Genomic DNA, 20,585 nt, shown 5'->3' with positions numbered 1-20,585 from the left:
GACCAGCCTGATTTGAAAAGAAGATCTAATATGAGATGAAGTCTTTCTAGCCTAACTGCCACTATTCACAACTGTATTTAAATTCCTAAGTATGGGTCATGAGGACATTCATGATCCGCCTCTTTCATAATTCTTCAGACATAGCTCCCTATCTTTAACACTATACTTCAGACATCACAACTGCCCTGCAACTAAAATGTAAAACTCCGGGCGCCTGGGTGGCTCAGTGGGTTAAGCCGCTGCCTTCAGCTCAGGTCATGATCTCAGGGTCCTGGGATCGAGTCCCGTATCGGGCTCTCTGCTCAGCAGGGAGCCTGTTTCCTCCTCTCTCTCTCTGCCTGCCTCTCTGCCTACTTGTGATCTCTCTCTGTCAAATAAATAAATAAAATCTTAAAAAAAAAATAAATTAAAAAAAAAATAAAATAAAATAAAATGTAAAACTCCTCCATCTTCTACTGCCACATCACTCCCTGAAAATTCAGCCCTAGTCAGGCTTAGATGTTCATTTCATTTCTCCTACTGTACTTCATGCTTTTCCCTATTGTTTTCATTCATCACACTACATTGTACCTGTCTATTTTTTGACAGCCTCTACCTCTTAAAGTCTTGAGAACTACATACATATTCTTCACCATCATGTCTTCAATGTAAAGGGCACATAATAGGTGTTCGATAAATATTTGTTAAATGAATGATTACTTCAACTTCTGTTTTCCAAGAGAAACAGAATATTACTAATTGGTCCATTCCATGATCTTTCAAGTAGAAAGCTAAATAATCTCAAATGACGGCACAATCTATAACTAATTATACTGATTAAAATCTCTTAAAGTATAATTATATGAAGATTTACTTTCCTTTAATTTAATATCCATAATAAAAAATGCTGCTAGCAATTTCTAATTAGTTGCTTTTTTTTCCAAATCCATATTAACTTAGGATTCAAGTACCACTGATACATTTATATAAGATAATTTGTATAATTGCTTAGCACAGTATGTGGCTCAGAATAAGACCTCAGTGAGGTTAGCATGATGGCAGTAGTGTCAGTGGACTGTTTCATGGTGATGGCAATAATGAATGTATATCAAAAATGTTATATAAAAATCATATGAAGGACATACGTATCCAAGAGAATATAAAAATCTAGACATCTATTTCAAAATATGGGAAATGTATAACCATATATCTTCTTTAAAAGTAATCTGGTTATTAGCATTATTAGATAAACATGATAACAACAAACCATTGTACTGAAGAAGAGAATGTGAAATATAATTGCATAATTTTACAGTGCTTTGTAATGCATGGAATAATTCTCTGCAGTGTTCAAAAGTGTAAGTAAATGATATTGACATCTGAATACTTTTTGACAAAAACAGCAGTTACAGAGAGAAAGAGGGGGAGAGGTTTTTATATTCTCTAACTGTTCAAACAGTTTTACTAATATTTGTAAAAGGTCACCGATAGAGGGCTTACCTGGGGTCAAATGAGTGAAGACCTAAACCATCAAAAGTTATTTCCAATGTCCAGCTGGGAGATCTAAAACAGAGAATAACAAAGACAGTCTGTGACAAAGCTGACACACAGTATTCTAGAAGGAGTGAAATCAATTGTGACATTTTTCATTTATTTGTAAATGCCTCTTTGGCAGGACACTCACTCAAAACGACAGTTGCTTCTTATGGAATAGGGGAGGTGATGGTAAAATAGAGAAATCCTGACAGTTGCTTTAATGAGATTCTGCATTAGGGCTACTCTAACACTTTCCCCCAACAAGGAGCTTGCCCTTCATTTTCAGTATCATAATTCAGTAATTTGGAAAATGTTATCTCTATGAAAAACTAAACCAGCCCAGTTCTTAATAGCTACTGCCAAGTTTATTCTCCTCTTATCTTTCAATTAGAAAAAAAAAATTGCAAAGAAAGCATCTAAATAAATGTCAGCCATACAGACCAATTATGTCTTTTTATTAAAAGAGTATTGTTTTTATTAAAAACAGCATTATGGAGTATGACTGAACAAGTCAAGGTACACTCTCCAATAACTCAAAATTTGTTTGAAGATATTAGGGAGTGCCATTTAAGCTACATCTTAATAGTCTGCAATTTTAATATATAAGTTCTTTTTTTTTTTTTTTAAATTTTATAAACATATAATGTATTTTTATCCCCAGGGGAGTATTTTAAGTTCTTAAGAGAAAGGAAATTATCAGCAAAGTAGTTTCACTAGTCCTTATAATTTGAGCAACTCTAAACTAAGCAGTCTAAATTTTCCATTTCATTTATCCATTCAATTGTTCTTTGATCATATGCACAGTACTTAGCATAGCTACAAAGCAACTGGAAAAATACTTCTAAAAAATGCAAATTATAATGTGCAGGGAAAACTCAATCCAATCCAGGGCTACCCAGCATCTATTACCTACTAGTCAACTAACAGGTATTTACTGAACTGGGAAGCTGTAGAAAATCAAATCTCTGTGAACAGCAAAATAAAAAGAACATGCATTTTGGCATTTTATATGCCAATGCAACCCACGGCATCATGGATTCAAATTCTAGATTCCAGAGAAGTGAACTAATTAAGAGACACTGGAGAAGTAACAAGCTTTCATTTTCAATTTTGTTATCCCTAAAGTAGTTAATAATATTTATTGCATGTGATTATTGCTATGATTAACAAATGTTTGGGAAAGGGATAAAGCACTTAGCACAGTTCCTGGCTCACACATAGTAAGTTGTCAATAAGTGGTATACCTATTATAATGTAATTGTATCATACAAATGATACCTTTCTCAAATACAAGAACATAAGTAGCAACACTAAATAGGAGGAAACCCTGGCTATCAGGATACTACTGTAAGAACTTTAGTTCTACCTCTTCCACTAATAGCCTCTTGGCAACTCAGTTCTCTCATCACAAAAATGGGACTGACATTCCTAAATAAAATTAGCTTGGCTAGGAAAGCTATCTGGGTACTTTAAGTACCCAAACTGTATACATTATTGGAATATGGCCAGTGAATATGGCGGAGAGCCCCATTTAAGGTTGGCAAATTAACTGTGGTCTAAGATTTCGGAATGGTAATTTTACCCAGCTGGACAATGTTTAATTTTCAGATAATCTTCAAGAAAGCCGAAAAGCAGCTTGAGCAGATCAATGTATACACAGACTCATGAAAGTTTCTGTCTCCTTACTCCATCTTCAGTTTGCCTATAGCACAGGTTTCCAAACTTAGCTATACATTTAAATCACCAGGGGCATTTTTTGAATGCTAGTATCTATGTGTAACCCACACCAATTAATAAAAATATTTTTTAAAAGCTTCCTAGGTAATTCTAATGTGCACCCAGGATTTAGATGCACTGGCCTAGAGCTGGATACTGTTTCTCCAGTAGACTCTGTTAGCTTTTTACCCATTTTTCCTCTTTTTTGCTAAGCAAAGCCTTTGATTCACCTTAGGTGTCTTTTTCCTAAGAAACTCTGAAGAGGATGCTTATGCCCAGATTCAGCACAATCTTGATTTAGGCTCAGTGAATCACAGTAGTGCTAATTGCTTTGCCAGTGATTGATTTACAGGTATATATAAAATTATCCATATTGAGCCAAAGACAAAAAGAAAGGTGTTCTGGAACCTAGCAAAGTTACCATCCTCCTAACAAAATGTTTTTTTTCCCTGCTGCTATATATGGATATGATGCTTAGAACTGATGTAGTCATCTTGTAGGAACGAAGGAAGTTAGTCCGATGACAAAGCCAACATCTTGAGGATGGCAGAGCAGAAGGATAGAAAGAAACAGAGCCTATGATAATGTCATTCAGCTGCTGAATTAACTTGTTCCACTTCTGGACCTGTTATATGAAATAAATTCAAGTAGCATCAAAGCACTGTAAACTTACATAGCATCGCAAACAGTATTAAACAAACAAAAAGAGGCATATCCCAAGCCTAAATTTAGGTAAAAAATTTCTTTCATTGCTTATATTTTAAAATACTTTATGAGCTAAACCAACTGGTGAAGAACATCCCAATTTTTCTTACAAACTAGACAATTCTTAGTTTTATTTAAATAGCTTTATAACATTTATTTTTACTAAGAAATACTGTGTAACATGTGATATAAGAAATTTATTTTTCAGCGTAACAGAATTCATTGTTTTTGCACCACACCCAGTGCTTTGATATAAGAAATTTAATAGCAGATCCTGTCAAACACTTTTTTCAAAAGTATTAATTTGTTCTAGTTTTTTATACACAAACAATGTACAAAATTAAAATATATTTTTCTGCAGCACATATGTACAAATACGTGCATGTGTTTGCTTTTTTTAATTGTTGCCAACCATATGGTGTTTAAAGTGAAGAAAAAATGTTTTTTAATATCTAACCACAACAATCACATGATTTCCTAATAACTGTTTTTGCTTTTAATGGATTCTATATGTAGCTTTCTTTTTTTTTTTTTTAGCTTGTATTTTTTGAATGTAGTACATCTTATTATTAAATGTCCAGATCATAATTTTGGTTTCAAAATGTCCTCTCTTTTTCTAAAGTAGTAATTTCCTGACCCAGAAAAATACTAGGGATACTTTAGAATGATGCTTTACTGTCAACCACACAGTTGGAACAAGATTAAAAGGGATTTGTTCCAAAATCTACTATGAAGGTTTAAAGTGACATATACTGTAATCACTATGCTTCAATTTGACATTTTAAATCTGGATGCTTCCAAAATCTCTAAGTTCCTTTGTGTTGCTTCTCCCTCTCTTCATCCCATCTGCAATTTCTGTATTATTTATTCAACAATATGAAAAAATCACCAGCAATCTTGTGGGGAAGGGGGAAACCAGACTCTCCTTGATAGTCTTTGCTAGACAGAGAAGAAAACAACGTATTAGGAATTTGAACTTTGGGGAGCCGTCAGAAATAATGAGACAGCAGAAAACAGGAAGTGGAGCTGACAGAAGTCTCCATGATGTGATCTCTTCCCACATAACCCACCAAATCTTCAATTAATTTTAAATTTATAATTACCATGGCATGTATAATGTGATGAATTTCTTGCAAAAGCCAATGGGGGTTATAGTTTGGTGCAGGACCAAGTGTAAAAATGGTGAAACTAAGTGGGTTCAGTGAAAAAGGGAAAGAGTACTGGGGAAAAAAAAAAAAGGGAGAAATTCTGAGAACATTCCCTCCCCCAGAATAGATTACAGTGTGAAACGTGTTCAAGGCATTTTTCTCTCAGTACAGTCTGAGAAATCTTATTGTATAGTTTTGTCTCCCTCACAATTCTATGAGCTCCTAAGTACAATGCTATCTTGTACTGTCTGAATCATAATAGAGCTCAATAAATGACGAAATTTGATTCAAGTGGGAAAGCTCCACCAAAAAAAGGTATTTTTGCCTACTACCAAATTTAGGCAATCTTTATACCCAACTGTCCTTTCCTACAGAAAATTTTAATAAGACTAACTTCTCAATAGTGTTAAGAACTTGGCAGAACTGAAAAATCTCATGGGCAAGTTTGATTTGGGGTCATCCCCATATCACTTACTACTTAGCAGAGGCCCAAGAAGAGCAAGTACATATTGTTTAGTGTTTTTATTTCTATTATAACTATCCTTAGATAATAATTTCATTTACTTTTTGGACCACTAAAGGACAACCATTAGAATCAGACATTTCATTTCAGCAGTATAAAATTAGCATTGGTTTAAAAGTTTCTACAAATGTTGTAAAAGGAATTTAATATTTTGCAGTTTATTTCTGGAGGCAAGCCCTTATTTCTTGTGAATCCCATTTCATTCATAGAAATATATGAGATGTCTTAAGAACCATTGGTATTTCAATTGTAAATATTAAGGAAAGCTGCATTACAATGCAGACAGGTAATCCTGAGGCCCAGCAGAGCAATAATGATTAATAACACACTCTAGAGGGAGTATAAATTTTAATACTATCTCTCATAAAATCCATGTTTCAAAGGTTACAAAACAGAATCAAGTTTACCAAAAAGTAAATAAATCACCTTGCTTTGGGGTTTCTTCTTTTATCTCTGATTTTTAAATAATCAGCACCATCTCCCCAGAGCAGATAAACTATACTTACCTACAAATGAACTAGAAGAAGTTCTGAAATCCTTACAGAGGACTAACTCTCATCAGATTCTGCTTCTAGTAAATTCCATTCCCAGTGTTTATTCAAATTTACATTTAAAAAGAGAAAGGAGACTTTAGGGAAGTGGCCTTCATAAGGGTTTTATTTGCTGATTATAATGATGATGCACAATGCCTCTTCACAAGATTGCAGGGTTAGAGGGTAATCCCACTATCACTTGGGCACTGATGAGAGCTCTGTTTGAGTTCTGATCTCACATCTGGTCTCCAAACTAAGACAGAACTAAAAGAATCCAAAAACTATGCAGAGTCATAGAAATTATGACTAAAAACGCTAGAACTAAATGAGCAAAAGTGAAAGAATATGTGATGAAAATTGTGATGAATTCTGAGAACAAAGCAACCCAGCATACAAACATAAGGCCAAATAAGCACAAACATCAATAGCTTTATTTTTAATGATGCTATGGGGAACTAACTAGATGACGTTCATGATAGCTTGTTTATTTGTTTCATTGCTTCTTAATACCCATAATTTTATTCTTTTCATAAATTTACTTCTTTTCAAGTCACAAGAATTATCTAAGTCAATGTGCTTAACCTCAGTAAATTGCTTCAACAAATCAGTTAAAAGTTTCACAAAATAATATGATCATATGAGAGATGAATCAATTGTCCCATTCAATATATTAATAGCCACATTTCCTATTAACTATGTTTGTAGTATCTTATCTTCTATAAAGATATTCCTACAATGCTGAACATACTAAAGGAGTTTAAAATATAAATGAAAGGAAAAGAATAACAAATGAAACAATAGACACTTTCAGTCAACACAGCTGATGCTTTTAGTAAAGTCTAGTGAGGACAGGTCATCTTCCCCACAGAGAAAGTATGAAACTTCAAGCTGAAATAAACTCTCATGGGTATATTCAGATCTGCCTACTTTACAGATTAGCAAATTTTTTTTGCAAATGTTCGGATAGTAAATATTTTTGGCTTCGCCGGCCTTCTCTGTTACAACTATTCAGCTTTGCTGCTCCACTGTGAAACAGCCATAGACAATATGTAAGAGGACGGCTGTGTGTGTTCCAACAAAACTTTATGAGAACAGCTGGAGGGCTAGATGTGGGCTGCGGAACGTAGCTTGACAATCCCTAGTTAGTTCATCATTTTAAGAAGTGATGGAGCCCATTTTCCATATGAAATAGAAAGCAAGAAAAGAACTGAGATCAGTTAGAATTTTCACAGATACACCCTGAAATCCCTTATACTTCCAAATTTAGGAAGCATCAGAAACACTTATATTTAAATATAATTTTTTTAAAAAACCTAATGGGTGCTTTCATTGGCTATTGTTTTATATTAACCAAACAAATTTCTCCCACCAGTAGGACAGATTCCTTGGAAGCCACCAATAGATAAAACTCTTCCTGTTGTTGAATTTCCTTGGCAACCAAAATAACTTTGACAAGTCCACGCATCAAATTCTGACAATTAAAAGCTTAAGTACACTTAAAAAGATAAAAATAAAAGACGTTTTTGTATTACTCACATGTGCCCCAATTTTCTACCCCTTTCCTAGAAATCCAGATATTTCGCTACATCAGAAAGTAGAACAGAACAAAATTATTATTAATCAAGTACAAGTATCCTTAAGCATCATGACAATTTCTTCCTTTCAATACACCTTCAATCACAATACACTCAACTTCTGAACAGAAAATGTTAGTAATTATACTATAGTCCTCAATTATTCCAGGGATAAGCCGCTAATAAAAATGTCAATGTTATAAAATAACACTAATACACACTAGCTATTTAAAAACTCAGCCTACTAAGGGGCACCTGAGTGGCCCAGTGGGTTAAAGCCTCTGCCTTTGGCTCAGGTCATGATCTCAGGGTTCTGGGATCAAGCCCCGCATTGGGCTCTCTGGTCTGCGGGGAGCCTGCTTCCCCTCTCTCTCTGCCTGCCTCTCTGCCTACTTGTGATCTCTGTCAAATAAATAAGTAAAATCTTAAAAAAAAAAAAAAAACTCAGTCTACTCAGACTTACTTCACTATTGTTTCCTACAGAAAAGTTATAAAAAAAGATCATGACCCAGTTTTCACAAATAACAATAATAAATATTGATAAATTATTATAACCTAGGCAGTATTTCAAATACTATACACTTATTAAGTCATTTAATACTCAAAATCAATCCTCTAAAATGCAGATAGCATTATTATTCTCATTATAAAATAAAGAGAAACCTACCAAAGAGAAGTTCTATAGCTTGTCCAAAGTCATATGGCTTTATAGTCATAGTAGTCATGGCTACTAAGCAGCAAAGCTAGGATTTGAAAGCAAGTGATCTAGGCTCCAAATGCTAATGAGGTCAAGGCCATGATTCAGTGTCCAAAGGAAGGCACAGCCAGTATGCTCTACCCTCTAGAAAATGTCACTACTGGGAAAGATGATGAAACAAGAACTGGAGGTAAATGCAGGAAAGTATAAGCCAAAAGAGGTAGATGGTGAGAGAGAAAGAACCTCATGAAAGCTTTTAACTGGAGACACAAAATCATTTATCCAACAACTGCTATGGGTCAATAATTCTCCTTATAGACATGACAAACACATTTATTTCTGGCTTTAGAATCAGCCTGTTTAAATCCTAATTCCACACTACTTACTAGGCCATTTTTCCTTTTATTATTTATAATTTAGGAAACTCAGACTCCTCCTATGTAAAATAAGGATAAAAATCAGAATTGTTTCTCAGGGATGTTATGAAGATTAAATAAGCTAATAGGGGCCTGATATGCAGTTGGTGCCCCTGAAATGGTAGCTGTTATTATTAATCAGGGTTTTTGTTTGTTTTTAATTATAGAAGTGGCAAACAGTAGTTATGTTAAAAGATATCTGGGTAATCTGGATTATCTGGATAAAAAGATAAAAATAAATCCAAACATTTAAATGGCTTCTCTATATAACTTTGAGTTTCTCCTATGTGCTAGAAATCACATGTGAAAAAAATAAACCCAGTTATGATTAGTCATAAAAACAAACTCTCTAGAAGACTGAATTTTTCACTTTCAACTGAACATATTACTTGTATACAACTAGTAAGCTATTTCAATTCACAGAGCTTTCTACCTTGTCTGTGACTACAGTAAGTTTCCATAATCCCTTCAGTCTTCTGCAAGCCTTACAGGGCCAGGCAGGCTGAACACCCCTTCCCTCCCGCCATCTTCTTACTTCCAGTTAAAAGCAAGTTCCTTCTTCCATTTTTCCCAAAGTGCCATAGAAATTATTATCATTTATCACTATGTGTACACCAAAGATAGAAAAGAATTGTATTACTGAATGCCATCTGAGATATTTGTGATTAAATAAGGAGGTGGTGACAAACATATTTTAATGTAGCTAAATCATATGCTACTAAAATTTTTAACATATTAATGATGTAACATTGGACACAATCACAAAGAAGCCGATCATATTTCAAAGAACTTTGGTTAATTCAAAAGAGAGGAAAAAATAGAAAGACATGCATATGAACAAAAAAAGGAATAAAGAGACCAATCATATTCATAGAAACAAAGTCTTTTTGTTTTGTCATTTTCTCTTATCAGAATGTCCAAATAGATAATTTTCCAAAGAATATGTGCAAATGGCCATGGCCAACAAGCACATGACAAGAGGCTCAACATCACTAATCATTAAGAAATGCGAATCAAAACACAGTGAGATTATCACCCCAATCCTGTTAAAATGGCTATTATCTAAAAGACAATAAATATGTGTTGGTATTTGGAGAAATAGGGAGAAATAGTAAATGGAGAAAAGGGAACTCTTACACATTGCTGCTGAGAAGGAAAATTGGTGTAGCCACTATGGAAAGCAGTGTGGAAGTTCCTCAAAAAATTAAAAGTGGAACTATAATATAATAAACATTTTATCCAAAGAAAATGAAAACACTACTTTGAAAGGACATATGAAATGACATATGCACCCCCTACGTTCACTTTAGCATTTATTTATAATATCTAAGACCAGGAAACAACCGAAAAGTCCATACATAGATGACAAATGGATAAAGAAATATACATATATACACAGACACACAATGGAATATTTTTTAGCCATAAAAAAGAATGAAATCTTGCCATTTGCAACAACATGTATTGACCTTCAGGGCATTATGCCAACTGAATTAAGTCAGACAGAAAAAGATCAATGCCATTTGACCTCACTTATATACGGACTCTTAAACAAACAAAAATAAGGTTACAAATATAGAGAATAGATCAGTGGTTGCCTAAGGTAAGGAGTAGGAAAATGGGTGAAGGGGGTTAAAAGATACAAACTTCCACTTCTGAAATAAGTAAGTCATAGGGATGCAATTTACATCATGGTGACTGCAGTAAATAATACTGTATTGCATACTTGGAAGTAGCTAGGAGAGTGGATTGTGAAAGTTCTCATAACAAGAATAAAGAATTTTGTAACTATGTATGGTGATGGATGTTAACTGGATTTACTGTGGTGATCATTTTGCAATATACCAAAATGTCAAATCATTACCTTGTACATCTGAAACTAATATAAAGTTGTGCCAATTATATCTCAATACAGAGAGAACAAAGTACATATTGTTCTTTTTTTATTTTGTTCCCAAACTAACTTTGAAAAGAGAGAAAAGTAAAATAATGGTACAGAATCATACCATAATGATGACTAAAATAATAAGAAACATAATGATATTGTTATATTTAAGCCCAAGTTGGCAGTGATCTGTCAACATAAGAGTAGCAGAGTCATAAATAAAGAATATCCCATAGATGAGATAAATAGGCAGCATAAAGCCTCAGGTGGGTTAGAGTTAATGTGATTAGTTCCAGCGCACAGCAAAATCCCATAAGACAGAATTTGTCTTTCATCTGTTTTCAATTCATCCAGCTAGCACTAAGCAGTTATTCTTCCTGTCACTCCATTTTTGTCATCCTATTTTAGGTTCTGTTTTTAAACTCAAACCAACCTGTTACATATCTTTGTTACTGGACAGCTTAAACAAAGTACTTTTGCACAAGAGAGAGGTAGACAAAAATTCTAGAATACTTCATTAGGTGACCATCACTGATCTCCACCTTTAGGGAGGTTACTTTTGACATGCATTAAGCCAAAATTATACTAAAATGATGGAATATGAGTTATGACTATAAAAAATTGAATTTATTAGGTATAACCAGGATTTATGCATATGAATTATTTGTTTTCCTCATGGAGACTCTACATTGATCCCAATGGTACTGCTATTGTCAAAGCATTTTTTTTTTTTGCCAAAGCATTTTTAATAAAACAAATGAGTTTGTTAAATATCAATCTCATCACCTAACAGAGTTAGTTGCCTCTAAGTTCACAATTAGTGTGATATGACTAAATGGACAAAAGCAGTCCATTCAAACTCTGGCTTTATTAATATCAGGACAAAGTAGAGGACACATAATAATTCCACGGCATTCTATGGGACACACAGAATGCCACTGTACATGGCATTTTTTGAAAGGGACACTGAAAACAGGCAGGTAAGAGACAGACAATGAAAGAAAGACAGGAAACAGAAAAAGAAACAAACAAAACCTGTCTTAAATTCACAAAATTTCAACAACTTGCCAAGGGCTAATCTTGATCTTAATGTTGAAAATTCTGGATGATCTTGTTTCAATAATTTATAAGGAAATTATTTGCTTTGAAAATGTTATTCTTATGTTTAAAAATATACAATCTCTAAGCTCTCTCTCCAAATGTTGGGGTAAGCCATGATTACTGATCCTAATCAAACTCTCATTAATCTATCTTTGTTTGTCAATTTGTTGGTGGGTTGTGTGGCATGTGTGAAAGAGACAGAAACAGAGAGAACAAAGAGAAGAAGAGAGCTACCTTGCTAACTCAAAGATTATGATATGCCTTTGTGGAGTCAGAGATTTTCCTACTCTAGATAATTCAAATCACTAAGACTTTGCCTTAAAAAAACCAGAATACGGGACGCCTGGGTGGCTCAGTTGGTTAAGCAGCTGCCTTCGGCCCGGGTCGTGATCCCAGCGTCCTGGGATTGAGTCCCACATCGGGCTCCTTGCTCAGCAGGGAGCCTGCTTCTCCCTCTGCCTCTGCCTGCCATTCTGCCTGCCATTCTGTCTGCCTGTGCTCGCTCTTTCCCCCTCTCTCTCTCTCTGATAAATAAATAAATAAATAAACCCAGAATACAGAGAGACTTGTCATGTAAGGACAGCATTTCTTAAAATGTGTGCTTTCTTGAAATGTCTGCTTCTTAAAAAGATGTCCTGTTCAGCGTCTGGTCTTTGAAAGAGCAACTGGAACAATCTTTTGTCACCTTTTTTAATCAACTTTTTTTAATCAAGTGCTCAACTTTTTTAATGTTTTATCTATCCTCTCCCTTTGCACATCAATTTGCTGCAGAATGGGTACAGAAAAGAGGCCTAGGTTAGAAAACTACATTTATAAAGACCTATTAACAAAAGAAAACATAAATATTGATGGAATTCAATCTGTTTGAAACATGGAATATTGAAGAGGAACGGCAAGAGATGAAGTTAGACATGTAATCAAAAATCAGAAAATAAAGGGCCCTGCAAGTCTTAAGTTAAGATGATTAAATTTATGCAGAGGTCAATGGAGAATACTTGAAAGATCTGAAGTAGGACTGTGATTTACTTTATAGTTAGGCCATTTCTCTGTTTCAAGTGTGAAGAATGGATCTGGAAAGACTACAAGCAGAGACAACAGTTAGGAAACAGTGGCATCAAACAGATGAAATAGGATGGTGGGCTTAACAAAAGTAGCTGAGATGGATGTGGGGATGGATGTCAGCTCTGGAAATGGATAACAGAGCAAACAGATATGAAAGATATTAAGAAGACAGAATTAGCTAGATATGTTGATTAACTAGTTTTGAGGAATAAGGATGGCACAACACATTAGAGGCACAAAAAAGGAAATGGACTTGTAGATGTTGAAGGAAGAGAGAGATGGTCTCTAACTGGCCGGCCATCCAACCTACCAAACTTGGGCCTGGTTTATATTTAGATAAGTTTTAAAAGTTGGTAATCAAATGTGTTTTTAGGGGAGGCTGAGTGGCTCCGTCGTTAGGCATCTGCCTTCAGCACACGTTGTGGTCCCAGAGTCCTGGGATCCAGCACCGTCGGGCTCCCTGCTCTGTAGGAGGCATGCTTCTCCCTCTCCCACTCCCTGTGCTTGTATTGCCTCTCTCATGGTCTCTCTCTGTCAAATAAATAGGGTGTTTAAAAAAAAATGTTTTTAAAAAATCACTTTGCATGAAAAAAAATAAAACTAAGCGTAAACCATTATTAGATGGAAAGTCTTATTATTTTTTTAAAGATTTATTTATTTAATTATTGACAGGCAGACATCACAAGTAGGCAGAGAGGCAGACAGAGAGAGAGAGAGAGGAAGAAGCAGGCTCCCCGCTAAGCAGAGAGCCCTCTGTGGGGCTCGATCCCAGCACCCTGGGATCATGACCTGGGCTACAGGCAGAGGCTTTAACCCACTGAGCCACCCAGGCACCCTCGGAAGTCTTATTTTTAAAGACAAATCTTTAAATGAGAGATTCAAAAGCAATTAGTTCATAGGTAGTTGAAGTGCCAAACAGCATTTGTACATAGAGTATTTTTTGAAAATGATCTGCCAAAATTTAAAAATCAGGAAATTACACACACACACACACACACACACACACACACACAAACAAACACGGAGAGAGATTTTTAGCTTCTCTATTTAATTGGAAGATTTGACAACTGTCTACCCATACAATAAACCCTGGCTGAAGCTTGTTAGTGATTACTTCCCCTAAATAGAGCATCTATTCTCCAGTTTTCTAGAGATTCCCCACAACTCCTCACTTACTCACCAGCGTGAGGTTACATGTTAGTTACCAGAGATCATCTTTACACTTCATCTATTTTAATTCCATGGCTTCTGAGTTTAGTTATTTTTTAAATGATAATTCTAGTTTCAGGAGGAAATCGGTGAGTGACAGAAACCTACTGGAAAGTTCTAAAAAGAAACATGTAATTTATTTTTTTTATTTTCAGCATAACAGTATTCATTATTTTTCACCACAACCAGTGCTCCATGCAATTCGTGCCCTTTATAATACCCACCACCTAGTACCCCAACCTCCCACCCCCCACCCCTTCAAAACCCTCAGATTGTTTTTCAGAGTCCATAGTCTCTCATGGTTCACCTCCCCTTAAAAAAAAAAAAAAAAAAAAAGAAACATGTATAAGGATGTGAGCAAGAAAATGGAATAATAATCCACTGGACCATCAATTAAAGTATAATCAAAAAGCATTTATTTTAGCTTGGTGCCACATATTACTTTGTGCCAATCTGGTCTTATAACCAAATCAAGTTTCCCTTCAAGAAAGAAAAAACAATTCAAAAAATTTCAACTGGAATTTAAAGCTTCTCAAAAGTAATCAAAAGCAAAATCAGCTATTCATTAGCTAAGTAGCTTATCTAGATTTTCTTTAGGTATAATGTTTTAAAACTGAGAAAAAAGAAAGAATGTCCAACATAAAAGTAGAAACACTTGCCATATTATATTCCCTTACTAGAAAAAAAAAAATCCTAATATATGTATCAACACTTATTTTCAATTAAATTTAGAAGCAAACATAATTTCAAGAATATGAAAAGGAACTGCTAGGATAATTGTTTCAGAAGTACTGCAATTAAAGATGAAAATCATGTTGCTTTTTTTTAAAGATTTATTTATTTATTTGACAGAGAGAGACACAGCAAGAGGGAACACAAACAGTGGGACTAGAAGAGGGAGAAGCAGGCTTCACACTGAGCAGGGAGCCTAATGCAGGGCTCTATCCCAGGATCCTGGGACCATGACCTGAGCTGAAGGCAGACGCTTAACCACTGAGCCACCCAGGTACCCCATATTGGTTCTTTTTGACAAAATGTTTCACTGGCATATGAGCAGTCCCTTTTGTAATATATACTAATCAGCAAATGACAAGCTCCCCCCAAAAAAGAACAAAAATCCAAGTCTTACTTGGAATGTGAAATTTTGTTCATTTTCTCTAATAGAACACTAAGTAAAATAGCAATCTTCAGGTTGAAAAGACTCCACGTCATAATCAACATTGAAAGCATATGCACTTTACTATAGGAAAGCTACATTAATTTAAAAATAAATTTTAAGGGGCACCTGGGTGGCTTAGTGGGTTAAAGCCTCTGCCTTCAGCTCAGGTCATGATCCCAGAGTCCTGGGTTTGAAACCCGCATTGGGCTCTCTGCTCAGCGGGAAGCCTGCTTCCCTTCTTCTCTCACTGCCTGACTCTCTGCCTACTTGTGATCTCTGTCTGTCAAATAAATAAATAAAAATCTTTTAAAATTAATTAATAATTAATTAATTTTCAAAGTAACCACAGCAAGGGAGCTTTTTCACAATTCTTAGCTAATATGTACATTTTAAAATATACATTTAAAAAAGCCTACAGAATAATTTAGGAGTTGTAATACTATTATCAAATATTAGGTTTTTAAATTCATTCATTTCTTGTTATTTTTTCAAATTTTGTGACTTTTTTTCAAATTTCAAAAAGAAGTTACTATTCTTTAAGTATATAACATTTATAAAAACGACTTAAGTTTGAATTTCATTCTCATTAAGTATAAAAAAACTGTTTCATAAATTTTCTCCTTTCATCAAGTGAAAAATTAGTAGAAATACAGCAAAAAGAGAACTCTGTATCATAGGGGTTGTTCTCAAACTATACATACCCATGATTTAAAAGAAAGGTAATACAAAAATAAACCACTTTTATTAGACAACAGTACACAGATCAATTTTAATCATTTTTGTTCAATAAATAGTTTCCTAGGAAGTCTTTCAAATTAATCCGAATGAATTCTATTAAGATATATATTGAGTGAGGTGGTTCTCCTAGGGCAACTGTAAGAAATGAGTTGTTTGTTCCAGTCATTCTGTAAAGGACTGATAGACCCTAACTCTTGGTTAGTAAAGTAGAATTATCACGTAGGACTCAAGTGTCTGCAAACTGAAGGGGAGCTAATATGTTCTGATGTCAAAGTAGTAATTTCCTTTCTCCACAGGAAGAAAAAATAGAGTCTGAGGGTGGGTAGTATTCCCTTTGATATATGTAGCAGTGGCGGAAATGGAGAGATTCATAACTGATGTCTGAATACATGCAATTTTCAAAATATATTAACAGCCTATAACTAAGATTGCTATCAGAATACTGACAAGAAGCATGGGGGTGGGGGAAGACAATATTTTAAAAGTACTTGCTCCTGGAATGTAACATTTACAAAGTTCCAAGAGAAAACAAACGGAGACAATGAATAAAGCATGATCACAAATATATTTTCATTTGTCAATACTGCAGATTAGTATGAAATCAATAATAAATGTTCTATGGTATTTTGATAACAAAAGTGGTACTTGGATCAACCTGTCTTTTTTTGTTAAATTTTTTTATTTGACTATAGTTGACACACAATATTACATAAGTTTCAGGTGCACCACACTGATTCAACTTCTCCATAGAGCATGCTAGGCACACCACAGTGTGACTACCATCTGTCACCACACAAAGCTATTACCAAACATTAACTATATTCTTTTTGCTGTGCCTTTCATTTCTGTGACTTATTCATTCCATAACTGGAGGTCTCTATCTTCCCTACCCCTTCACCTATTTTGTTTATCCCCTACACTCTCCCCTCTGGCAAACATCAGTTTGTTCTCTTTATATATAGTTCTGGTCTGCTTTTTTATTCATTTGTTTTATAGATTCCACAAGCGTAAAATCATATGGTATTTGTCTTTCTCAGTCTCACTTATTTTACTTAGCATAATACCCTCTCGGTCCATCCATGTTGCTACAAATGGCAAAAATCCCATCCTTTATTTATGGCTGCATAATACTTGTGTGTAGATGTGTGTGTGTATGTGTGTGTGTGTGTGTGTGTGTGTATTTCTTCTTTATCTGTTCATCTATTGATGGGATTGCTTCTACATCTTAACCATTATAAATAATGCTGCAATAAGCATATAGGTGTATATATCTCTTCAAAATAGTGGTTTTGTTTTCTTTGGGTAAATATCCAGTAGTGGAACTATCGGATCATATGGAATTCTGGTTTTTAATTTTTTGAGAAATTGCCATATTGTTTTCCACAGGAGCTGTACCAATTTACATTTCCACCCACAGTGCATGAGTCCTTTTTCTCCACATCCTGGTCAACACATTATTTCTTGTGTTCTGTTTTGTTTTGTTTTGTTTTGTTTTGTTTTGTTTTGTTTTAGCCATATCTTATTGTGGTTTTGATTTGCATTACTTGATGATTAGCGATGTTGAGCATCATTTTATGTGCCTGTTGGTCATCTGTATTTCTTCTTTGGAAAAATGTCTTTTCGGGTCCCCTGCCTATTTTTTAATTGGGTTGCTCATTTTTTGTGTTAAGTTATATAAGTTCTTTATATATTTTGGATATTAACCCCATATTGAATATGGCATTTGCAAATATCTTCTCCCATTCAGTAAAATGTCTTTGCATTTTGTCATTTCCTTCAATGCTTCAGTTCCAAAATCTATCTAGAGTATTAAGTTTGAACTCATTTGTAAACATTATTTCTAATAATTTCTAAGTAATTTTACAGGTGAATATTTTATGACCTCAGCTAGATACTAACATTCTTGGAAATAGGAAACCACTATTTCTTCTGACTAATGGTACCTAGTATAGCAATTTACAAATGAGAACATACAGGCAATTATTTGGAGAGTAAAAATCCACACAATAGTAATATTACTGAATAAAAAGGAGTACTGTTATTTTCCAAACTGTAATTTATTCTGTCCAGCAGTTGATAATAAAACATAATATAATCAAATAAAAAATAAAATTTATATAATTTTGAAAAAACAATAAGCAATAAGGTGATAGCAAACATCTCTCTTATGAAAAAAGAGCCCAATTTGAAACTGTTTCAATGAATAATATATAGACAATATAACCTCTTTATGCATACAACTCATTGTAATCTCCCTAAAAAAGATTACTGAATAACAACTTAGTAACTAACCAATTGTATTAATAATCAAACAAATAAAAATGTAGGTAATCCTCAATTAAATCCATGGGTATAAATGAATATATGCATTTCATATTAGATGCTTTGAATCAAACTTTATGTTGCAACTGGCTATATGCTGGAGATATTTTTCATATGGCTCTTCGCATGATTAATTATTTTCTTATGAAACACACAAGACTATGATTAAGGTAGAAGCATCTGGAGTGCCACCATATCCATCAAATCTCCTAGGAATAATATACAACTTCAATTTTAAAAAATTAAAATAGAAATATAAAGCATCATTTTACAAATGCAGTGAGATGAAAAATTCATTATCTTAACAGTGGGCACCAGAATTTAGAAATAAATAATTGATGATTCACTTTGGGTAAAAGCAACCAAAGGGTCTAGTACAGTACATTCTAATACAGCTAAAAAGAAAGCTTAACATTTTTGCAACACATTAGAATTTTAAAGGTGGGTGCATAGAGACACAAGAGCTGAGAAAAGAAGACATTAACAAGACTTAATTAGACATAGATGGGGCATGGGGTTAAAAACAGTGGTAAAATAAAATTCTGATGTTGAGGTAATAGACTTTTAAAAACAGCGATGTCTCATATTTTATGTGAAATTGTTTGGATTATGAAATCACAATGCTGGTCCTCCAAATCCAGACATCCAATAAAATGTAATCTCATATGCCGTATGTGAATGGATTTTGTAAATGAAATTGAGTCTCACATCTGGGTCAATACAGCAGAGCATAAACTAGGAGGCACAAGATGACAAGAAGGTCTCTGGACCGATTTTATTCAATAAAAGCAGGAGCTCATAGAAAACAGTAGTGACAATATGAAACACAGCTTTTACTCTACCTCTGCAAGGGATTATGGGCTTCCACAGGACATGATTTAGGGCTCCAGCTGATCTTACCAATATTTAAAAAAAAAAAAAAAAAAGAAAGAAAGATAAAAACAAGATATATCCTAAGAAACATCAGAAATTAAATGATGTTAGAAGCATGCTAATTGCATAATTTTAAAACTAAATATAACTGAAATATAGATTCATTAAAAGCAGATAAAATAATTAAATTGATGAGGCATTGGTGACAAATAAATAAATCTGAAGGTAGATACTTGTAACAGAATGAATAATCCAGTAACAGAAAGAGGTATATATATCAACACATCGCTGGAATTCAAGTTCATATTTTGGCACTATATACTCTGTTCAAAATAAATTCTAGGCATCCACTTCAGTAAAGATGAAGTAACAAAAACCAGACTTACACTTTAAACAAACAAACAAAAAAAACAGAATAAATATATGAAAACACTGTTTTCAGATATGAACAACAGTAACACTGAACTATGACTTCTAAGAGAGAGGGAAGGGAACAAGAATGATGAGTCTTAGGTTTGCCCCAGTTGTTATTTGAAAGCAGTTTCCAAGAAGTAGCTTGGAAAAAAAAGGCCAAATACACGGCAACTGTTTCACTGTGTTAAGGAAATAGATTGGAGTTTGGGAAGGCCAAGGCAGCTAATCTGTGGGAAAGACCACCAAGGATACTGACACTGCACAGATAGAGAAAGCTCTAAAAATCTGCATGGAGGTCTCCCTCAGGAGTTAGGTGGCTATTGATCTGCCTTATGTGAGCAGCAATCACTTGAGGCCGGGGAACGAATCACTGGAAAACAGTAGAATAAACAATTCTCAGAGCTCACAGCATTTGGGAGAAAGATTTCCACCATTTATAAATGAGAAACTTCAAAGAATACTGAAGGACATTCAAAAGGAACTCCAAAAAGTCTGGCTTTGGTGAAAGCAGTCGGGGGTGCGAGGTGGGAAGACATCCTTAACTACAGAACAAAGATGAGAATTATAGCCAACTTCTCATCAGAAACTGGCAGAACACAATGGCAGATACTTCCAAGCACTGAAATAAAAAACAAAACAAAACAAAACAAAACAACCCACAAACAATAAAATCATCAATTTTGAAATCTAAGCCTAATAAAAATGTTTCTCAATAATTAAACTGAATAAATACTTTTTCAAATAAAAATGAAAGAATTACTCACCAGGACTTAAGAAACACAAAAGGAAGTTCTTGAGGTAGAAGTAAAATGATATAAGTGGAAATGTACATCTACATAAAAGATGAAGAGTTATGAAATGGTAAATTTTACTATTTACTATAGGGGTAGAGTATAATATTTCCTATTTTAATCATTTTAAAAGATAATCATTTAAGGCAAAAATAATAGTGCATTATTAAAAAGTTTATAACATATGGAGAGGTAACATTATAA

At 34.2% G+C, this 20,585-nt stretch overlaps 1 protein-coding gene across 1 annotated transcript in view; it reads right to left on the bottom strand.

Moving 5' to 3' along the window:
• LOC309859795 (uncharacterized protein) overlaps positions 1–20,585 on the bottom strand; it is a gene marked incomplete at both ends in the record, with an annotated part of 112,389 nt that overhangs the window by 10,696 nt on the left and 81,108 nt on the right. The window contains one exon of the mRNA XM_082720908.1: positions 1,480–1,542. Within this exon, the coding sequence (XP_082577034.1) occupies positions 1,480–1,542 (63 nt within the window). The remainder of the gene's footprint in view (positions 1–1,479; positions 1,543–20,585) is intronic.

Source organism: Mustela nivalis, assembly GCF_964662115.1.
Source record: "Mustela nivalis genome assembly, chromosome: 1".
NCBI lineage: Eukaryota > Metazoa > Chordata > Mammalia > Carnivora > Mustelidae > Mustela > Mustela nivalis.
This window is presented reverse-complemented; position numbering and strand designations above follow the sequence as displayed.